Source organism: Aythya fuligula, chromosome 3 (genome assembly GCF_009819795.1).
Source record: "Aythya fuligula isolate bAytFul2 chromosome 3, bAytFul2.pri, whole genome shotgun sequence".
Classification (NCBI taxonomy): Eukaryota; Metazoa; Chordata; class Aves; order Anseriformes; family Anatidae; genus Aythya; species Aythya fuligula.
The window spans coordinates 48246785-48262011 of NC_045561.1; the positions used below are offsets into that span (position 1 = coordinate 48246785).

The window sequence follows — 15227 nt, forward strand, 5'->3', positions numbered from 1 at the left end:
CAAGAGCAAAGGGCCCTTATAACTTTCAGGTGGCTGCAGAAGCGAAGGCACGCCAGCACCTGCCACCTCCGCAGCTCCTGCTGCAGCAGCAGGGTAGTGCTTATGGAGACACACACCTCTGTGATATGTCAGGGTTTTGAGACTCAGCTTCTGGAGTTCTCCATTTATTCATCCCAGCATTTGTTTTACTTCCTGCCTCTTCCTCCCTGCCCCCCATCCCACCCCACCCCCCTTTTTCTTTCTGTAAAGTTTTCATCAGGTTTCAAAGTGATGTACCACAACAAAAACAGATGTTCTGCCAGCTTTCTTCCAGGAAAGAGATAAGTCATCACAAAATCACAGCAGGGGAGCAGCTCCACGGGACACATACAATTGCATCCCCACGGGCCCTCTTGCCAGTCTCAGGACCAGATTTGTTTCTTGCTGACCCCAAAGCAAACATGAGTTTTGCAACAGCTTAGGCTGAAGTCATCTGAGGGCCCTGCTTCGCTGGACAACATGCTGCCCTGCCTTAGAGGCCCTCACAGCAAGGCTGAACATTAACTGATGCTAGGGCCAGAAAGCAACCCCAGGGCAACTGCACACTGCCCGTGGGAGTCCAGCAACATTTTGCTCAGCTGATCAGTGGCAGAAGTATTTTGTGGAACACATACAGCATCCTCACTGGCTTCCAGTTTTTCCCAACAGTGCTAGGGATCAGCCAAACAGTGAAGGGGAGCCACAGTACTTCATGCCCCTTCTCCTCTGCAACCACAGGACTGTTAGGGTTGCTCAGTAGTATGGAAAAGAAAAAGCAGAACATGAACAGGAAGGATGGGCAGGGGATACACTACTGCCACCAACAGCAGAGAGGAGCAGGAGGCACAGAAACAGGCAGACCCCATTTCTGGTGCAACTGCAAATCGTGAGAGGTGCTGGACAGGCCCTAGTAGATCTAACTTTGCCGCTAATGCTCCCTGTGGCACAGGAGCACTGGCCAAATCCCAGTTCAGAAGCCCTGCCCTAAGCCTGGGCCCCACTCACTCCAGAGATACAGCTCTGTGCTGGCACAAGCCAACCCTAATAAAATTATTAGGTGGAGCAGGACACTGTCAGGCCCTGAGCTCGCTGACAGCTATATCATTCCCAACTCCACACCCCCAGCTGGGCTCAACAGAATATTATTAATAAAGTTCCATATGTCTGTGTGCACACATTTACAATGACATGGAGATTTAAGAAAACAGCATCATACCAAGAAGTATAGAGCCTGTGGAGATACTAACAAGAAAATGTAGTGGCTACACTTAGTAATGAGAAAGACCCCTAGTTCTTTACAAGTGCAGTAGCCTTTCTTGCATGCACCTTCTTCATGCCCACACCCATTCTTGTAAGCTTCGGGATAGCCAGCAAAATCCACAGTCAGGACAACTGTACACTCACATGGGCGTGCATGAACACCATAACACATACGGGATAGCAGAAAGGTCTGTGCAAAGTGGTTGATTGTTCTAACAGGATTATATGAGATTTGTAGTCACCTCAGTTCCATGACAGAGGTAATGGTAACATAACTCTTATGCTGTCCCTGTATACAACAAAACAAAGTCAGATTTCATGGGGACTTACAGAGTTCTGTTGGGAAACCTCCATCCTCAAATTAAGACCTGCTCTCATGTTTAGGTCCCACTTGAGTGAACATTTTCCAGCCCTAAAACATTAATATTATAGCATACAGAGAGGGAAGCAGCTATGCAGTCATAGGGACAACCTGATCAGAAAACATTGTAAGCAAAGGATAGGCAGACCAAAAAAAAAGAGGGATGGGTGAGCAACCCCAGCACTGGAGGCTTTCAAGCTGCTCTTGGACGGGGTGCCAGATAATCTCATCTAGGCTCCCGTGAAATGTTGGACCTGATGATCTTTCGAGATCCCTTCCAGCCTGTGTTGTTCTGTGATTCTATGAAGAAAAGGAAAGGAGGCAAGACAAAAGGGTATTCATTCCAGTTTGCTTGTCCGTGCCAGCAAAAGTCCGTGCCCTAAAGCAGACTGCCCAGAAGGTTGTACCATCTTCAGTCACGTGCTACTTCTGATGTCTGGACATGGAGATAGATCTTTTTGTCCTTTGGAGCACTTTGCCTGCAAGAACAGCAAGATATAAGCAGCTAACCAGGAATTAATACTTTCAGCAAGCACCTGACTTCAAAATTCCTCTTTTGCCCTACCTCTTCCCCTGAGAAGATAAGCAGTTTGTCCTCAGATGCAGAGAAGAGTGGTAAAAGAGTCCAAAACCAGTCTAGTCTTAGTCTGGGAATTAGCAAGCAAATTCACGAAAGCATAGGAGACAACCAAGTAAGCCCCGTGCTTTCCCAAGGAGCTCTAGCTGGGGATTTTGTACAATTTCAAGTGAAAGTGGTCAATAGTCCACCACCATAACTCACCTGTGAAAGTTTTCAACATCTTCAACAGTCTCAGGCAAAACTCTTCCTTTAGTTTCAGGCAGGAGCAACACCAATCCACCCGCAATTAAACCAAGAACAGCTTCAAAGCAAAGATGCACAAAGAGCTTGTTAACATATACTAATTTATATGCATATAAATTAGCATATAACTCACTTTCCACTGCCTGGCACAAAGGACTCTTAAACAGCATTTTATTCCATTCTTTAGAGAGGTACTCATCAAGGCTTGATATGCAAGACAAGCATACCATCTCTGGAGGACCTGGCAGCCAAGCAGACATGGTAATGGACCAAAGTTTGGTTGTGAGTTATGCACTGACCTAGGGCACTGAAAACTGGACAGACAGCTGTAAAAAGGGAAGAACCCTTTTTAGTCTGAGCATAAGCCAGAAAATGTATGCTATTTACGTAATTAGATTTAGAAAATACTTATTAACTCCTGCACAATGTGTTTAATTTTCCTGTTTATTTTTTTTCACTGCTGATTTCATTTACCCACTTTGCACATTTGGTGTTCCTGTTTTGAACCTACTAAGCACCCTCCTAAATATGCTGTCAATTAAAAACTGCATACTGCCATTCAAGACATTTTTCTATAAATAGCACGCTGATCTAAAGATTCAGAGAAGAGTCACAGACCTCGACCTGAAAGTTCAGGTCTGAGAAAATACACCTCACAGAAGAGCAGTAATTTGTCAGATTTGAACCCATCAAAACAAAACCCCATTTAGGCTCATTAAAATGTTAGAACATTTCTCAGCTTTTCACCATCTGTCAAATCTGTATTCACCTCCAGGTTCTTTTAAAATGCAAGGAACAGTAATAAAAGCAAAGGAGATGTTGAATGCACTGACAAGTTCCAGGCTGCTACCAACAGAAGGTTACACCACACACGGATGGGGAAGGTGTTTCTGCTGAAACTGGAGCAAAATGCCTCAGCTGCTTTTCCCTCCCTCTGCAAGCTAGGCCCCACTGCTGCCCCCCAGGAGCAGCTGGCAAGGAGGTAAGGCAGCACTTACTGAAGACCACCAGAGGCAGCTCGTGCCAGATTTCCACCAGCCTGTAGACAATAAACGGGACGACAATTCCACCAACATCACACAAGGCGGAGCAGACCATCACCCCGAGATTCCTGGTTTGACAGCACAGGGATCAGGTTAGCAAGTACTGCAGGTGGAAGAGGACAGACCACGACTGCCTTTGCACAGAGCACATGGCTCTGCAAACCACTAAACATCAAGATACTTTGCAAAGTAGTTTTTAGTATCTAAAGTATCTAGTTTTCTATTGGTGGGCACATCCAAAAATTGTTTAGACCTAAACACCTAAAGAATAAAAAGCATAGCAAATAGGAACAGGAGAATATACCTGCATTTTCACAGAGGTGTGAGCAAATTCCGAAGGTTAAACAAAAGAGAATCAGGCCCAAAGTATCCAAGGAGAGTCTCCAGATACAGTAAAAAGAAAATCATAGCTTCAGTATCTCTTGGGAGACTTAGTACAAGGGGTATCAAATTATGCTTCTGTTTGTTACACACCATTAATAAAATCTTAAAATTTATCTTCCATTATGTTGATTATGGATAGAGAAATAAGATTTTCATATGTTGTGTAACTTCATGTAATGAGTTTCTCTCCAGTGAAAAAAGGATGTGTAAAAATCATCTGTTCAGTACTGACATCTTCCCTGCATGCTATGGTCTATGGTCATGGGCAAGAAGAAAACTTTGAAGGATTAGCATCCAAGCTTTAGTTACCTGCAGTGGATATATCTACATCTGAACTACGCACCCTGCAGCCCACTTACAAGTAAGGAAAATTCCAGTCTTTGGGTCAAGGGCTTGCGTGAATGTACATTCTCCATAGCAGCAGCCACTCTGGACAGATCCCTTTTCATGTTATTTTCATTCAAATGTGATACAAATCTCAGCACAACATGGGCCTTCAGATCCCCCACCCATCCTGGTTGTCCCCACTTTTACCTTTATTTCATCCACATGAGTTTCCACCTGCCTTGAAGCACATTTGTTTCTTCATCAGCTTACCTTTTAAAGCACCTTACTTGTGCTCCCACCTGCTTTGTGATCAGCACTACCTGCATAGTTCTGAGGATTATTTCATTTAGTATAACACAAAATACACATTGGCTTCAACATTTCCTGGCCATACGGCCCACTGGGAGAAGGATGCACCTACCTGATGTATGTTGGATATAGTTCAGTGTTTACAAAACAAACCATTTCAAAAGCCATTGTGATTCCCATTCTCCCAAGGCAAGCAGCAATCAGTTTTAGCCAATATATGTCTGCAGAGAAAATTCATTCATTTAATGTATTTAACTTATCCCAGTGATTTAGGATTCAGTTGACACAGCAGTGCTATTTTAGCTGGACCTCTGATCTCATATCACAATGTTTTTAAGGAGCCTTCTTTCACATGTAAATCAGGAAATGGAAAGTCATCACTGCATGAGCTGTACCACAGGGAAGCTTAGAAAGCAGCACAGGGGACCCAGGTGCTTTGAAATTTAGTATTAGCCGTGCTACAAAACTGTCTCATTTCACTTCTGCAGAGTGAGGAGCACTACTAAAAGTGAGGAGGCAGCACGCACTGATGGATGCATGTGTTTCAGGGCTGGAAGGGGAGGGAGAGGCAGGTGCTGTCCCCAGGAGGCAGTGCTGAGATGGGAAGCCACCACGTGGCTTCACCCAGGTGGACTTACCTGCTGGGATCAGTGCTGTGACAAGGCAGGCAGCCCCAGCCACCAGGTTTGCTGCAGCCCAGGGGTAACGCCGCCCAACACGGTCAATGGTGATGATGATGATGAAGGCAGCTGGGAACTCAACAAGAGCAGAATAGAGGAAATCCAGGTAGATGTTCCCACCAGCTAGACCCATGTGCATGATGAGCCCCTGGTAGAGGACGGAGCTCGTGAACCTAGGCAGAGGAGAGTGTCCCAGCTTTGTTAGTCAGTCAGAAAGACTACAGTCTATGTCCTGCTGGAGCATTCACGACCAGAGCTTCAAAAACAACTCACCAACATTATCTTCTTACCAGTTGTACATTAAAATTAGTGTGTTTTTTCTCATCTGTGGTGTCCTGACAAGGTCAATTAGTGAAGGACTCTGCTTTCCGCCCTCATCATCATCTTCAAATTTAATATCCTGCGGAAGAGCCAGCACAGTGTTCATAGGAGTTGAATGCTCCCTGCTCTCCTAGGAAAGTGCCTGGGACATGTCCTGACACTACAACTATTCACAGCATGCAACAGTCCCAGAAGGGTGTGCTGGTCACCTCTTCCCATGCAGCAGGCCGTGTCTGGGCAGGGTTCCCTCAAACTTCCCCAAAGGTTCTCTATGGGTCCATGCCTTCAAATGTTTCCCATCATACATGTATTTCCACAGGAAAACTCAGTTTGCTGCTTAAACAGTGTTAAGACAGTTGTGCCATCCCACCTCCACCATTAGTGTGAGAGAGCTTACCACCTCCCTGACCGCAGGGCCAGGTTTTCCAATATTCAAAGTACAATGAACTTCTACTGGAAGGAACAGATGGAAGGGACCATCATGGTTCTTGCTTACATGCATAAGCAGTCCCTGAACTTACCTCAAAATGGGAAGGCATCTTTTTCCGATTTTTTTTAGCTATATCGCTGATAATTTTCTTAGCTTCGTCATTTTTTCCTTGAGATATCATCCACCTGGGAGACTCTGGGAGGAACCTACAATGTGAGTGAGTGGATGCTATTACACCAAAACATAAAGCACCCACAGCATTCCCACAAATGGAGACTGTAGGGAGAATATTTTGGTTGATTAGAAAGAGTTGGTTTCCTCCCAGCCAGGAAAAACAGTATATCCCCCTGTTGAAATACACGTAGGAAGAGGAGCAGTTGTTGCAGTGTCTTTGATCAGAGATGTGGTTACTAAAGAGAAATTGCAGCAGGGCTTTGAGTGAGAGTATTGCCAAAATTTTATTCAGCCTTCTGACAGAAAACTGGCACCTTCTAAAGAGCCATTGTCCAGCTGGGCCATCACAGGATAAGAAAAAATGAACAAGCTAAAACTGGTCTACCAATTCACACACGCCAAAAAAAAAAAAAAAAAAAAAAAAAGAAAGGAATAGAAAAACAAGTCTTTTACTACTAAGCCTAATAACTCAACCCAGACAACCTATAACCAAAATTCTCAAAAACTGAAAAATATTACTCAAAAAGTTAGGAGATATACAAAATAAAGATGGACCCATGCTCCTTCCTTCAGTTGGACCACAAAAGCTGTTTTTTCTCATAAAAAAAAAAAAAGTAAATAACATGTTACAAATATGTACCTCTTTCAGTATAGGATCTTTATTACCACATTTTCAGTATAGGATCTACTTAATTGCCAAGGCATTTCTTTTCCTTTATGAAAAGGTTATCATACCAGACCATTCTCCTCCAGTGCATTTCACATTGGTGTTTAAAAAGAAACATTGGTGTGTAAAAAGACACAGAAACCAGGTGCAGCACACAGGTAAGATGCAGTGAAGTGCCAGCTGCTGAGGGATCCTATTCCCCACCCCTTGTTGCTGTGTGCCTCCTCTTTGCATTAGGAGACACACATCCAAAAAGCAGTGCCAAATCTCCCTCGATCTCAAATCCTGGGAGCTGAGAGAAACTGTTTTTTGAGTCACGGGCAGAGGTGCAAGGAAAGCAGGCTTACCAGTGGAAGAGCAGGAAGAAGCAGCTGGGCAGGGTGACCGTGAGCTGCAGCCACCGCCAGTGAGGGATGGCATAAGCAATGGCATCGAACACCAGGAGCCCAACGGAGAAGGCTGTCTGGTAGAGAATCCCCACCGTCCTCCTGTACTGTGGCCCGACGACTTCGGTCACTGAAAACAGACAGGGACTGACAGCTCCACCACCACGCAGAGCACGAGTTGCTTGCTCAGCAGCATCCACAGGAAACAAAAGCTTCCCCAGCACCTTGAAGACACCCTGAAGAAGTCCTCCTGGTAATCCTGGGCTTCCTGGCATGAAACCTCGGGACTAAAGTACCCCAGTGCTTGCTGAGGAAGGTGTGCTTTCCTGCCAGACTACCAGAAAACCCTGTTCCTGCTCTCACACTGACCTGAGGCATCCAAGCATTGTCCTCTGGCATGGAAATCCCTGAATAATTCATACAGCCCTCAAAATGCACTGAGGAATTTTGTTGCAAAACCCGGGGCTAATATACATAATGCCTCATAATGCCAATAATACCCAATAATGAAGCAGACTTCATTAGTTTCCCAAGTGCACCTTTTCAGCCTCCAAGCACATGAATGTCTGTGCACAGGATGGCATAGAGCTTCATCCATTTGCACTTTGCAACCACACATCACCAGGTAGGTTGAGTCTTGCTAATGCAAAGCTAAGAGTAATTATTCCAGCAGAAAGGCATAAACATACTCATTTTTGCATCCAGTCACATCATTTCAAGAAAGCAAACAAATTAGAGAAAGAACAAAGCAGTTATTCAGCAACTCAAGGAAGCCCTTGGTTTGGGGATGATGGATTAGCTAATTCTGCTTGGCCAAATGATGAGCAGAGAACGATTCCTCAGGCTCTGTAAAACTGAGCCATAAGCAGCTGCAGGGTAGACAAATATCAAATATCCCAGGAGAGCATGACAAGGAGGCTGTTCTGCTCTTGTACCCTTCTCTGGGCACTCAGAATCAGCCATCTTTACAGAGAGGAGACAAGTTTAGATGGGCTTTGGGGTTGATTCTACCATGCCTTCTCTCATGAGAGAATTTCAAGGAGAAACAGAAGCAGCAAGATATAATTGAGGGGGGAAATATCAAGATGGGGCATGTAGTCATCCTGAGAGGGATTTTACACTCTAAAATGGCATGAAGTTCCCCAGAGGTGATGAAGGTTTTATTTGTGCCAGGAAAGTATTTAAGACACCAGGTGAGTATCTAGAACACCCTCGGGAAGAAACAACCACATCTTGGCAGAGGATGGTCCAGACCGTGGGCTAGATGTTATTATTTCAAACATCCAGGTAACTGCATCAGCACAACACCTCTGCTAAAAAGAATTCACAGATGTTTTGGGTGTTGACATTTATGCTTTAGCTACAGTTAACCGAATCACTTGGAGATAGCCAGTATAGTCACTAGCCATAATAATCTAGATAAATCTCAACTGGCCAGCTTTTACAATGTTTAATCTGCTGCTTCAGTGATTGCTTGGTGTGGTTTTACGTCTTTTTGTTTGTTTCAGAGTTTTATTTTGACATGAGCCTGAACTCCACAACAGAGAAGCTCCAGGCAGCTCCACCATCATTGGGTGACATTGGTAGTAGGGCAATGGTTGGACCAGATGATCCTGAAGGTCTCTTCCAACCCTAATGATTCTGTGATTCTATGCTGTGAGGAACACCAGCGCAGCTTGGCTCTGACCATTGCTTTGAAATCCCCTGGTTTGGCTTCACTCAACCAAGTGCATAGATATCCAAACAGCTCATCTTTTCCTCAGCAAGTACATGCTGTTCTCCAGTTATTTTTAGGCTGTAAAGCCTGTTTGCCCTTTAATGTTCTTTGTGTCATAACAACGCCTCCAGACTTCCCTACCCTCCTGCCTACTTCTTCAATGTCCTCTTCTGTCCTTACCCCGTCTGAGACTGGGCTGCAGAGGGTTGGCTGCTGTCAGACCTGGGGCCAACTTCTTCCTCAGCCAGCACTCGCAGGAAGCAGGGTCTGATCTGCAACAGGGAGCTGACCCACAGGGAAAAGCCTACCTGGAGGTGACAGCCTTAATGTACCACCACTCGCTTAATCTTGGAATGCTACTGTCATATGGGAGAAGTAACACTGCTCTAAAGAATACCAAGAAGACAGAGGGGAAACACACCCATGATGCCTGCTTGCATATATGATTTCAAAAAGACACAAGAGGCATTTTTAAAAGGCTTTTTTTTTTTTCTTAATCTTTTGCAGCCCATCTATCTCAAGGAGAAGGTCCGAGCTCACCTAGGATGTATCCCGCAGTCCAGCAGCCCTTGCTGACCAGCCCTTGCAGGAAGCGGAAAATCACTATCCACAGGTAGGAGGGCACAAAGACCAGGAGGATGCCGCAGACCACGTTTGCAAGAATTGTAGTTAAGAGGCAAAATTTACGGCCAAACCTGGATTGGAAGATAGTACGTGTACAACAAAACACTAGTCATGAGAACAGACATAAGATACAAGCTTTGTGCATTTTTGAAATAAAAAAAAGATCAAACACTTTGCTATACAAGGGCTAGGCACATACCAACTTTTATTTTTAGGCCATTACTCACTTATTTGCTTTTTGAATCCCTGAAAAATTACTGTGCCAATTGTTCTGCAATTACACAAAAGCTTTCAGGCTTCTCAGAGGAAGAAAAATTTCCCAAATGAGAGCAGCAATAGTCCCATATTCACAGATGTTTGGATTGTGGGTGTTTTCTCTGAATTTCAGAGCAATCCATTTATTGGTCTGTTATATGTAATAGAGTGAAAAATATGCACAGATTTATGATTCTGGTTTGTCTGTATACACCAGGGTAGCAGATTTATGTACCAATAACTTGATCCCAAAAATTGAGTGTACAGACCTTGCTGTGAGTGGGCTGCATTTCACAGCTGGAGACACACACATCCTCCTCTACTAAGAGTCTCCAGGCAGGAGGGGAACAAGGGAGAAAAAAGGACCTTCAAATATTAGCGTTTGCTTCTTAACCCCAGCTGCCTGGGCAAGGACAATTCAATGACATCTCTGCTGGTTCTGAAGGGGCTGTTAAAGATGCCAGAACCCAGGGATTTCCAAAGCAGCTGTACCCATCTGGCGATCTCTGTGTCTACTATATCAAAGTCTCTCAAATGGAAACATGATGTTTCCAAGCTGTAGCCACACTGAGCATGACAGATGAAGGGATAGCTCCAAATCAGCATCTTCTGGCTTCTGTTAACATGCCCAGGACTCCCATGTGGCACAGCAGGGAGGTCTGGGGGCACCATCCTAGAAGAGCTTGCAAACTCTGCAGGACTCACAGAGCAGGAGAGATTTGTGCAAGCTACCCGGGATGATTTGTTCACCTAAGACAGAGTACTCGCTTCTGATAACGTGACTGAACACAGTGGTTGACCTTCCTTTGAAGAGAGAACAACAGGTGATACCAGTTGCACAACCTTTTTCTGCCTTTACCTAAGGTTAGCTGCTGAACCCTGATAAGGGAGGCCAGAGGGTTTTGCTGCTGTCCCACACATACCTGTCTGCTATGTAGCCAATGTTTACGGAGCCAATAAAGAAGCCAGCATTCACAGATGATTGAAAGAGGTCTAACTTCCAGGAGTCCTCGCACACCAGGTTAAACTGAAAGAACGACCACAGTTAGAAGCCAGACAGTGAAACTAGGTTGCTCACATTCACAAGCCTCGTTTGCTTCATTTAAAGATTTAAACTTGTTTCTGGATTGATGCTGATTTCATCAGCACCCAGGAACCCTACTGACTTAAGTTTCAACACTGAAAACAAGATCAAGCCCTTGGGCAATTCCCTGGTATTTACCTAGTCGCGGTTCATCTCTCAATACTGAAAAGAATGTAACCCAGTTATTGCCAAGTTGATCAAATATCAAGCTAATCAAATCAGCATGGACTTGTTGATCACCCTGGGCATTTTAAACAGATTTTTAGGGGCTGATGGTTAACACATACAAGCAGTTCCAGTTGCCTCATAACCTTGTATGCCATAGCAGCCCCTGGGTGAGGACTAAGGTAAAGGCTTCACAAAGAAGTATTGCAGGTGCTTGCAGAAGCCTGCCTTGGCCCACTTCCCATGGAGCCCCGGCAGCACTGCTCCAGAGGAACTCGGGATGAGGTACACCACATCTGTCCCCAAGGCCATGGCATTCTTGTTATGCTCTGGCCTTTTGCTCACCTAAACCCCCCTACAGCCTAACATGTCTGGAGATCAGGCACTCTGCATCCATGGTCAAGCTTTACCACATGGTTAACCTGAAAATATTTGCCATCTAACCTTCCCAGCCTACTAGTAGCTGGGTTTATTTAACCAATGCATTTTCAACCAATATATACTTCTTCCTGATACTCTGCGAGGGTGCCTGTGAGGATATTCTTCCATGGGGGGGTAATTTTATTTTTTTATTTTTTTTTTCCTTTGAGCAAAGTAACATGCTTTGCTCTGTGATATCTTCTTCCTTGCTTAGCTGCCAGGCAAGGGATAACACAGCCTGATAGCCTTAATGGAAGCTCTCAGACAGAAACAAGATACATTGCCAAAATGAACCCTGAGGCACACGACATCTGCCAGCTATCCTGTGAAGGAAGTGACCCAAGGCCTAGCCCTGCACCACCTTCAGAAGAAAAAGGAAGACAACTTTCACTGAGCACGACTGTACAAATCCAGTCAGGCTGTAAGTTCTTTGATGTTGGATAGTCTCAAAACATGACAGGCCATCCGGAGCAGAGGCTTTGCTCAAGCCTTTTGCTGTGAAGATGTTGAGGTGCTGCCTTGAAGGGTGACCAGGACTTTCCACAACAAAATCCATCTGGAAAGATTTGGTTACTTATCTTCTCACCTTAATGTCCTGCAATCCATACATTGTGGAAAGAAATATCCTTACATTACACCCTCTGTTACGGACTACAAATAGGGAATTTACTACAACAAAAATTACCTGCTCTTACATTTGTTAAGAAGTAACAACAAATTTAAGAGATAACAGAAGTCATTTTCTTTCCCTAAGATGAAATCAAATTCACCATCCCAGATTTTTATTTTCATTTTTTTAAAAGGCTAAAGTCCCTAAAAACCTAAAACACTCTAAATAGCTTAAATACCATTTTCACATCTGTTCTGAGAACACAAAACAGCCATTGGTTTTTCTGCGGTTTGTTCCAGAATTAAACTGTTTACTTGCGGGAGGCAGTTACTTTTCCCCACCCATAGTCAGTCATTTAATCATATTTGAAACAAACTAAGATTTGTTTGTTTTAAACAAAAGAAGTCAAAACCTTCAAATCTGGGCGGATATCGCAGAAAGCATGTGTGGTTTCTGGAAGGCACCGTCCCAGACGGACGGTTTTGTTTGGAGTGTTACAGGTTCTTGATTTCTAAAACAGTGTTTACACACTTCCACCAATAGGACTTCTCATGCAATGGGAGTTTCAATCCAGACTGGACTTTATCTACCTAGGGATTTATTTGCTCCACAGCTGGAGATATAAACCTCCTGAGCAGACCAAGGCAACACTTTGCAGCAAGGACAGAGCGAAGACTATTTGCAAAGCATTCAGAGTAAGTTCAGAGATGGAGACGATCCCCTCTTACAGGTAATTGCACTTTGATACAACATCGGCTACATCAACCATCTCCCACACCATAACATCTGTAATAGCACAAGGTAAGATGGACATAGGTTTTTACCTCAGTGACGAGCGAGGTCCCCGGGTAGTCGTAGAGCCACCCGTCCCGGCAGGGGCTGAGGGGGACAGAGCTCCGGTTGCCCGCGAGGCTGCCCAGGGGGTCGGTGCAGCTGAGGCCCGTCGCGTTCCAGTCCACATCATACCTCCTGCAGCGGCTGCCGAAAGCGGTCCCGTGGCCGCCCCACTCAGGCACGGTGTGGTTCAGCTGCTCCGCCAGGCTCCAGCCGCAGCGCTGGCTCAGCTCTGCCACGCCGGGGCTGAAGCAGCGGTGCTCGGGGGTGAACCCGAAGAAGACGACACCCACGTAGATGGGAGTGAAGGCGGCGGAGAGCAAACACAGGATGAAAAAGGTTTGCTTTTGGAACCTGTTAAATTCACCCACCTGCTCCAAAATATCATCAAATGTTGGCATTTTGGCATCAAAACCACCTCAAAACTTCATCTGTCCTCTCTGCAACACTGATATACTTAGTTGGCAGCGAAGCTATTTAAGTAACGAAAACATTTGACCAAAAGTCAAGACTAACTCCATAAATTATTAAACGACATGTTGCAAGCTTTATTTTTGAAGGTTTCATTTGAAATCAGACCTTAATTCACCCAGGCAGAACTTGCATTTAACTCCTCATCAGAGCATGTTTTTCCCCACCCCGAACAGCTAAATAAATACAGTACTCCAGCTGTTACATTGTGTGTATTTGCTGTGTTTTCTTTTACTTTTAAAATTAACCACTAATAGTTGTTTCAGTCTTCATTGAAGACTAATACCGCAAAAAACAAGCTTAGGCAGCTTTTCTGACAGAGGGGTAGAAAGAGAACCAGCTCCTCTCTGGCCCAGCAGGCCCACAGCAGCCACCCACCGACCCCCGGCACAATTACAGCCCAGCCAGCTGTGAGGAGGGCTCTGTGGCCCCGCACTCCCTGCTCACAGCTCTACCTTCTCTTGCCAGGCAGAAGCACTGAAGCAAGGAACAAGACCTCCGTTCCTGCAGTGACCTGCAGCAGCGCTACCCCACGCCCAGCACCCCGCGGCCACCACTAGCCCATGGTGGACTTTCACCTCCCCGGCTGCAGTGCTTCAGCGTGGAGCCAGAGCTGGGACAAGCGTGCAGCACCCAGCATGCTCATAGCAGGAGGTAGTCATGCTCACAGGGGCAGTCAGTGAGGCCAAGGAAACAGAAATCAAAGCCTGCCTGGAAAATGGGTGTAGTTGAAAACTGTTAGACCATTCCTTAAAAAAAACACACCCTAGAATACCTCACACTGCTTCTTTCCTAGCAGCTCTGTTTGAACAGTTGGTAGTGATGTACACTTGTTCCACATACAAAAACAGATCCCAACTGGTATTTTTCCCTTCTTCTGATCTCTCTCATCCTTCCCAGTGCAGGCAGGAGTCATGCAGCACTTGTCTTGTAAGCAGAGACACAGCAATAAAGAGCACTGCACCAGCAGGGGAGATGCTCCCCTTAGGGAGTCATGCTGTTGACCAGCAGAGTTCAGCCTCTAACCCACAGCCATTACTGCCGTAGACTTGTATGTTATGAAAATGGCAGGACCAGAGGAGTACACTTCCCTCTTTATGTATGAAAAGCATATTTTGCAGGAAAAATAGTTCAAGGGAGTTAGTCATGCGTACAGCAATGAACATGAGATTTAGTCTACTTACAACTGCTTAGATAAGAAGTGGGCAACAGCCCCAAGGCTCACCAGTTGTTGCTGTCAGCTTCGTATTAGAAAATGTCATCAATACACTACCTGGGATGCTTATCCAGCAGTACCTGTTCTACATAGGTTTTATTATGCACAGTAAACATGAAGCAACCATTTGGTTGTCATATACCAAGGCATTTCATGCAGCAGTTTGCAGACCGAACAACTGTAAAATGCAAGCCTTAAAGACTTGGGGAAGGGAAGCAATAATAGTCAATATCCATTCAGGGAACTCCTCCAGTGATAATTGGCAGTATTAAAAAATACACTTTGGCAAGCCTTATTTCCCCAGAGTATACTAATGCCAACTATGAAAAAGGCTGCATTTGTTTTAACAATGATGAGATGCAGCTTTAGCCAAACTGTTTTTAGACTTCACTGGGTGAAATGCAAGAGGAAAAATTATGAGTCTGAGAAAAACTGTACTGGGGAGTACCTATATATTTTTTTTGATCTTTATGATCAAACATTGAGTGATGTGATTATTAGCTATGACAGCAGAAAAGGATATCCCCAAGCTGATGACCAGTATTAGACCAGCATAAGAAAGATTCCAGACTTGAGATGTGGGGATTTGGAATACCCACGTCATATCTTTTATTGAAATTGCTGAATACTTCATATTACACTATTTTG

At 44.8% G+C, this 15227-nt stretch overlaps 1 protein-coding gene across 1 annotated transcript; it reads right to left on the bottom strand.

Annotated features, from left to right (window-relative positions):
• Window positions 1-241: 241 nt before the first annotated feature.
• On the bottom strand, window positions 242-15068 carry LOC116487932 (solute carrier family 22 member 2-like). Its single transcript, XM_032185181.1, has 11 exons — window positions 12883-15068; window positions 10703-10806; window positions 9441-9595; window positions 7145-7313; window positions 6048-6162; window positions 5496-5605; window positions 5164-5378; window positions 4638-4746; window positions 3461-3573; window positions 2421-2520; window positions 242-2118 (listed from the first exon to the last, which is right to left on the bottom strand). The coding sequence occupies exons 1-11, from the start codon at window positions 13291-13293 to the stop codon at window positions 2052-2054; spliced, it is 1668 nt and encodes a 555-aa protein (XP_032041072.1). The 5' UTR covers window positions 13294-15068; the 3' UTR covers window positions 242-2051.
• Window positions 15069-15227: the final 159 nt, after the last annotated feature.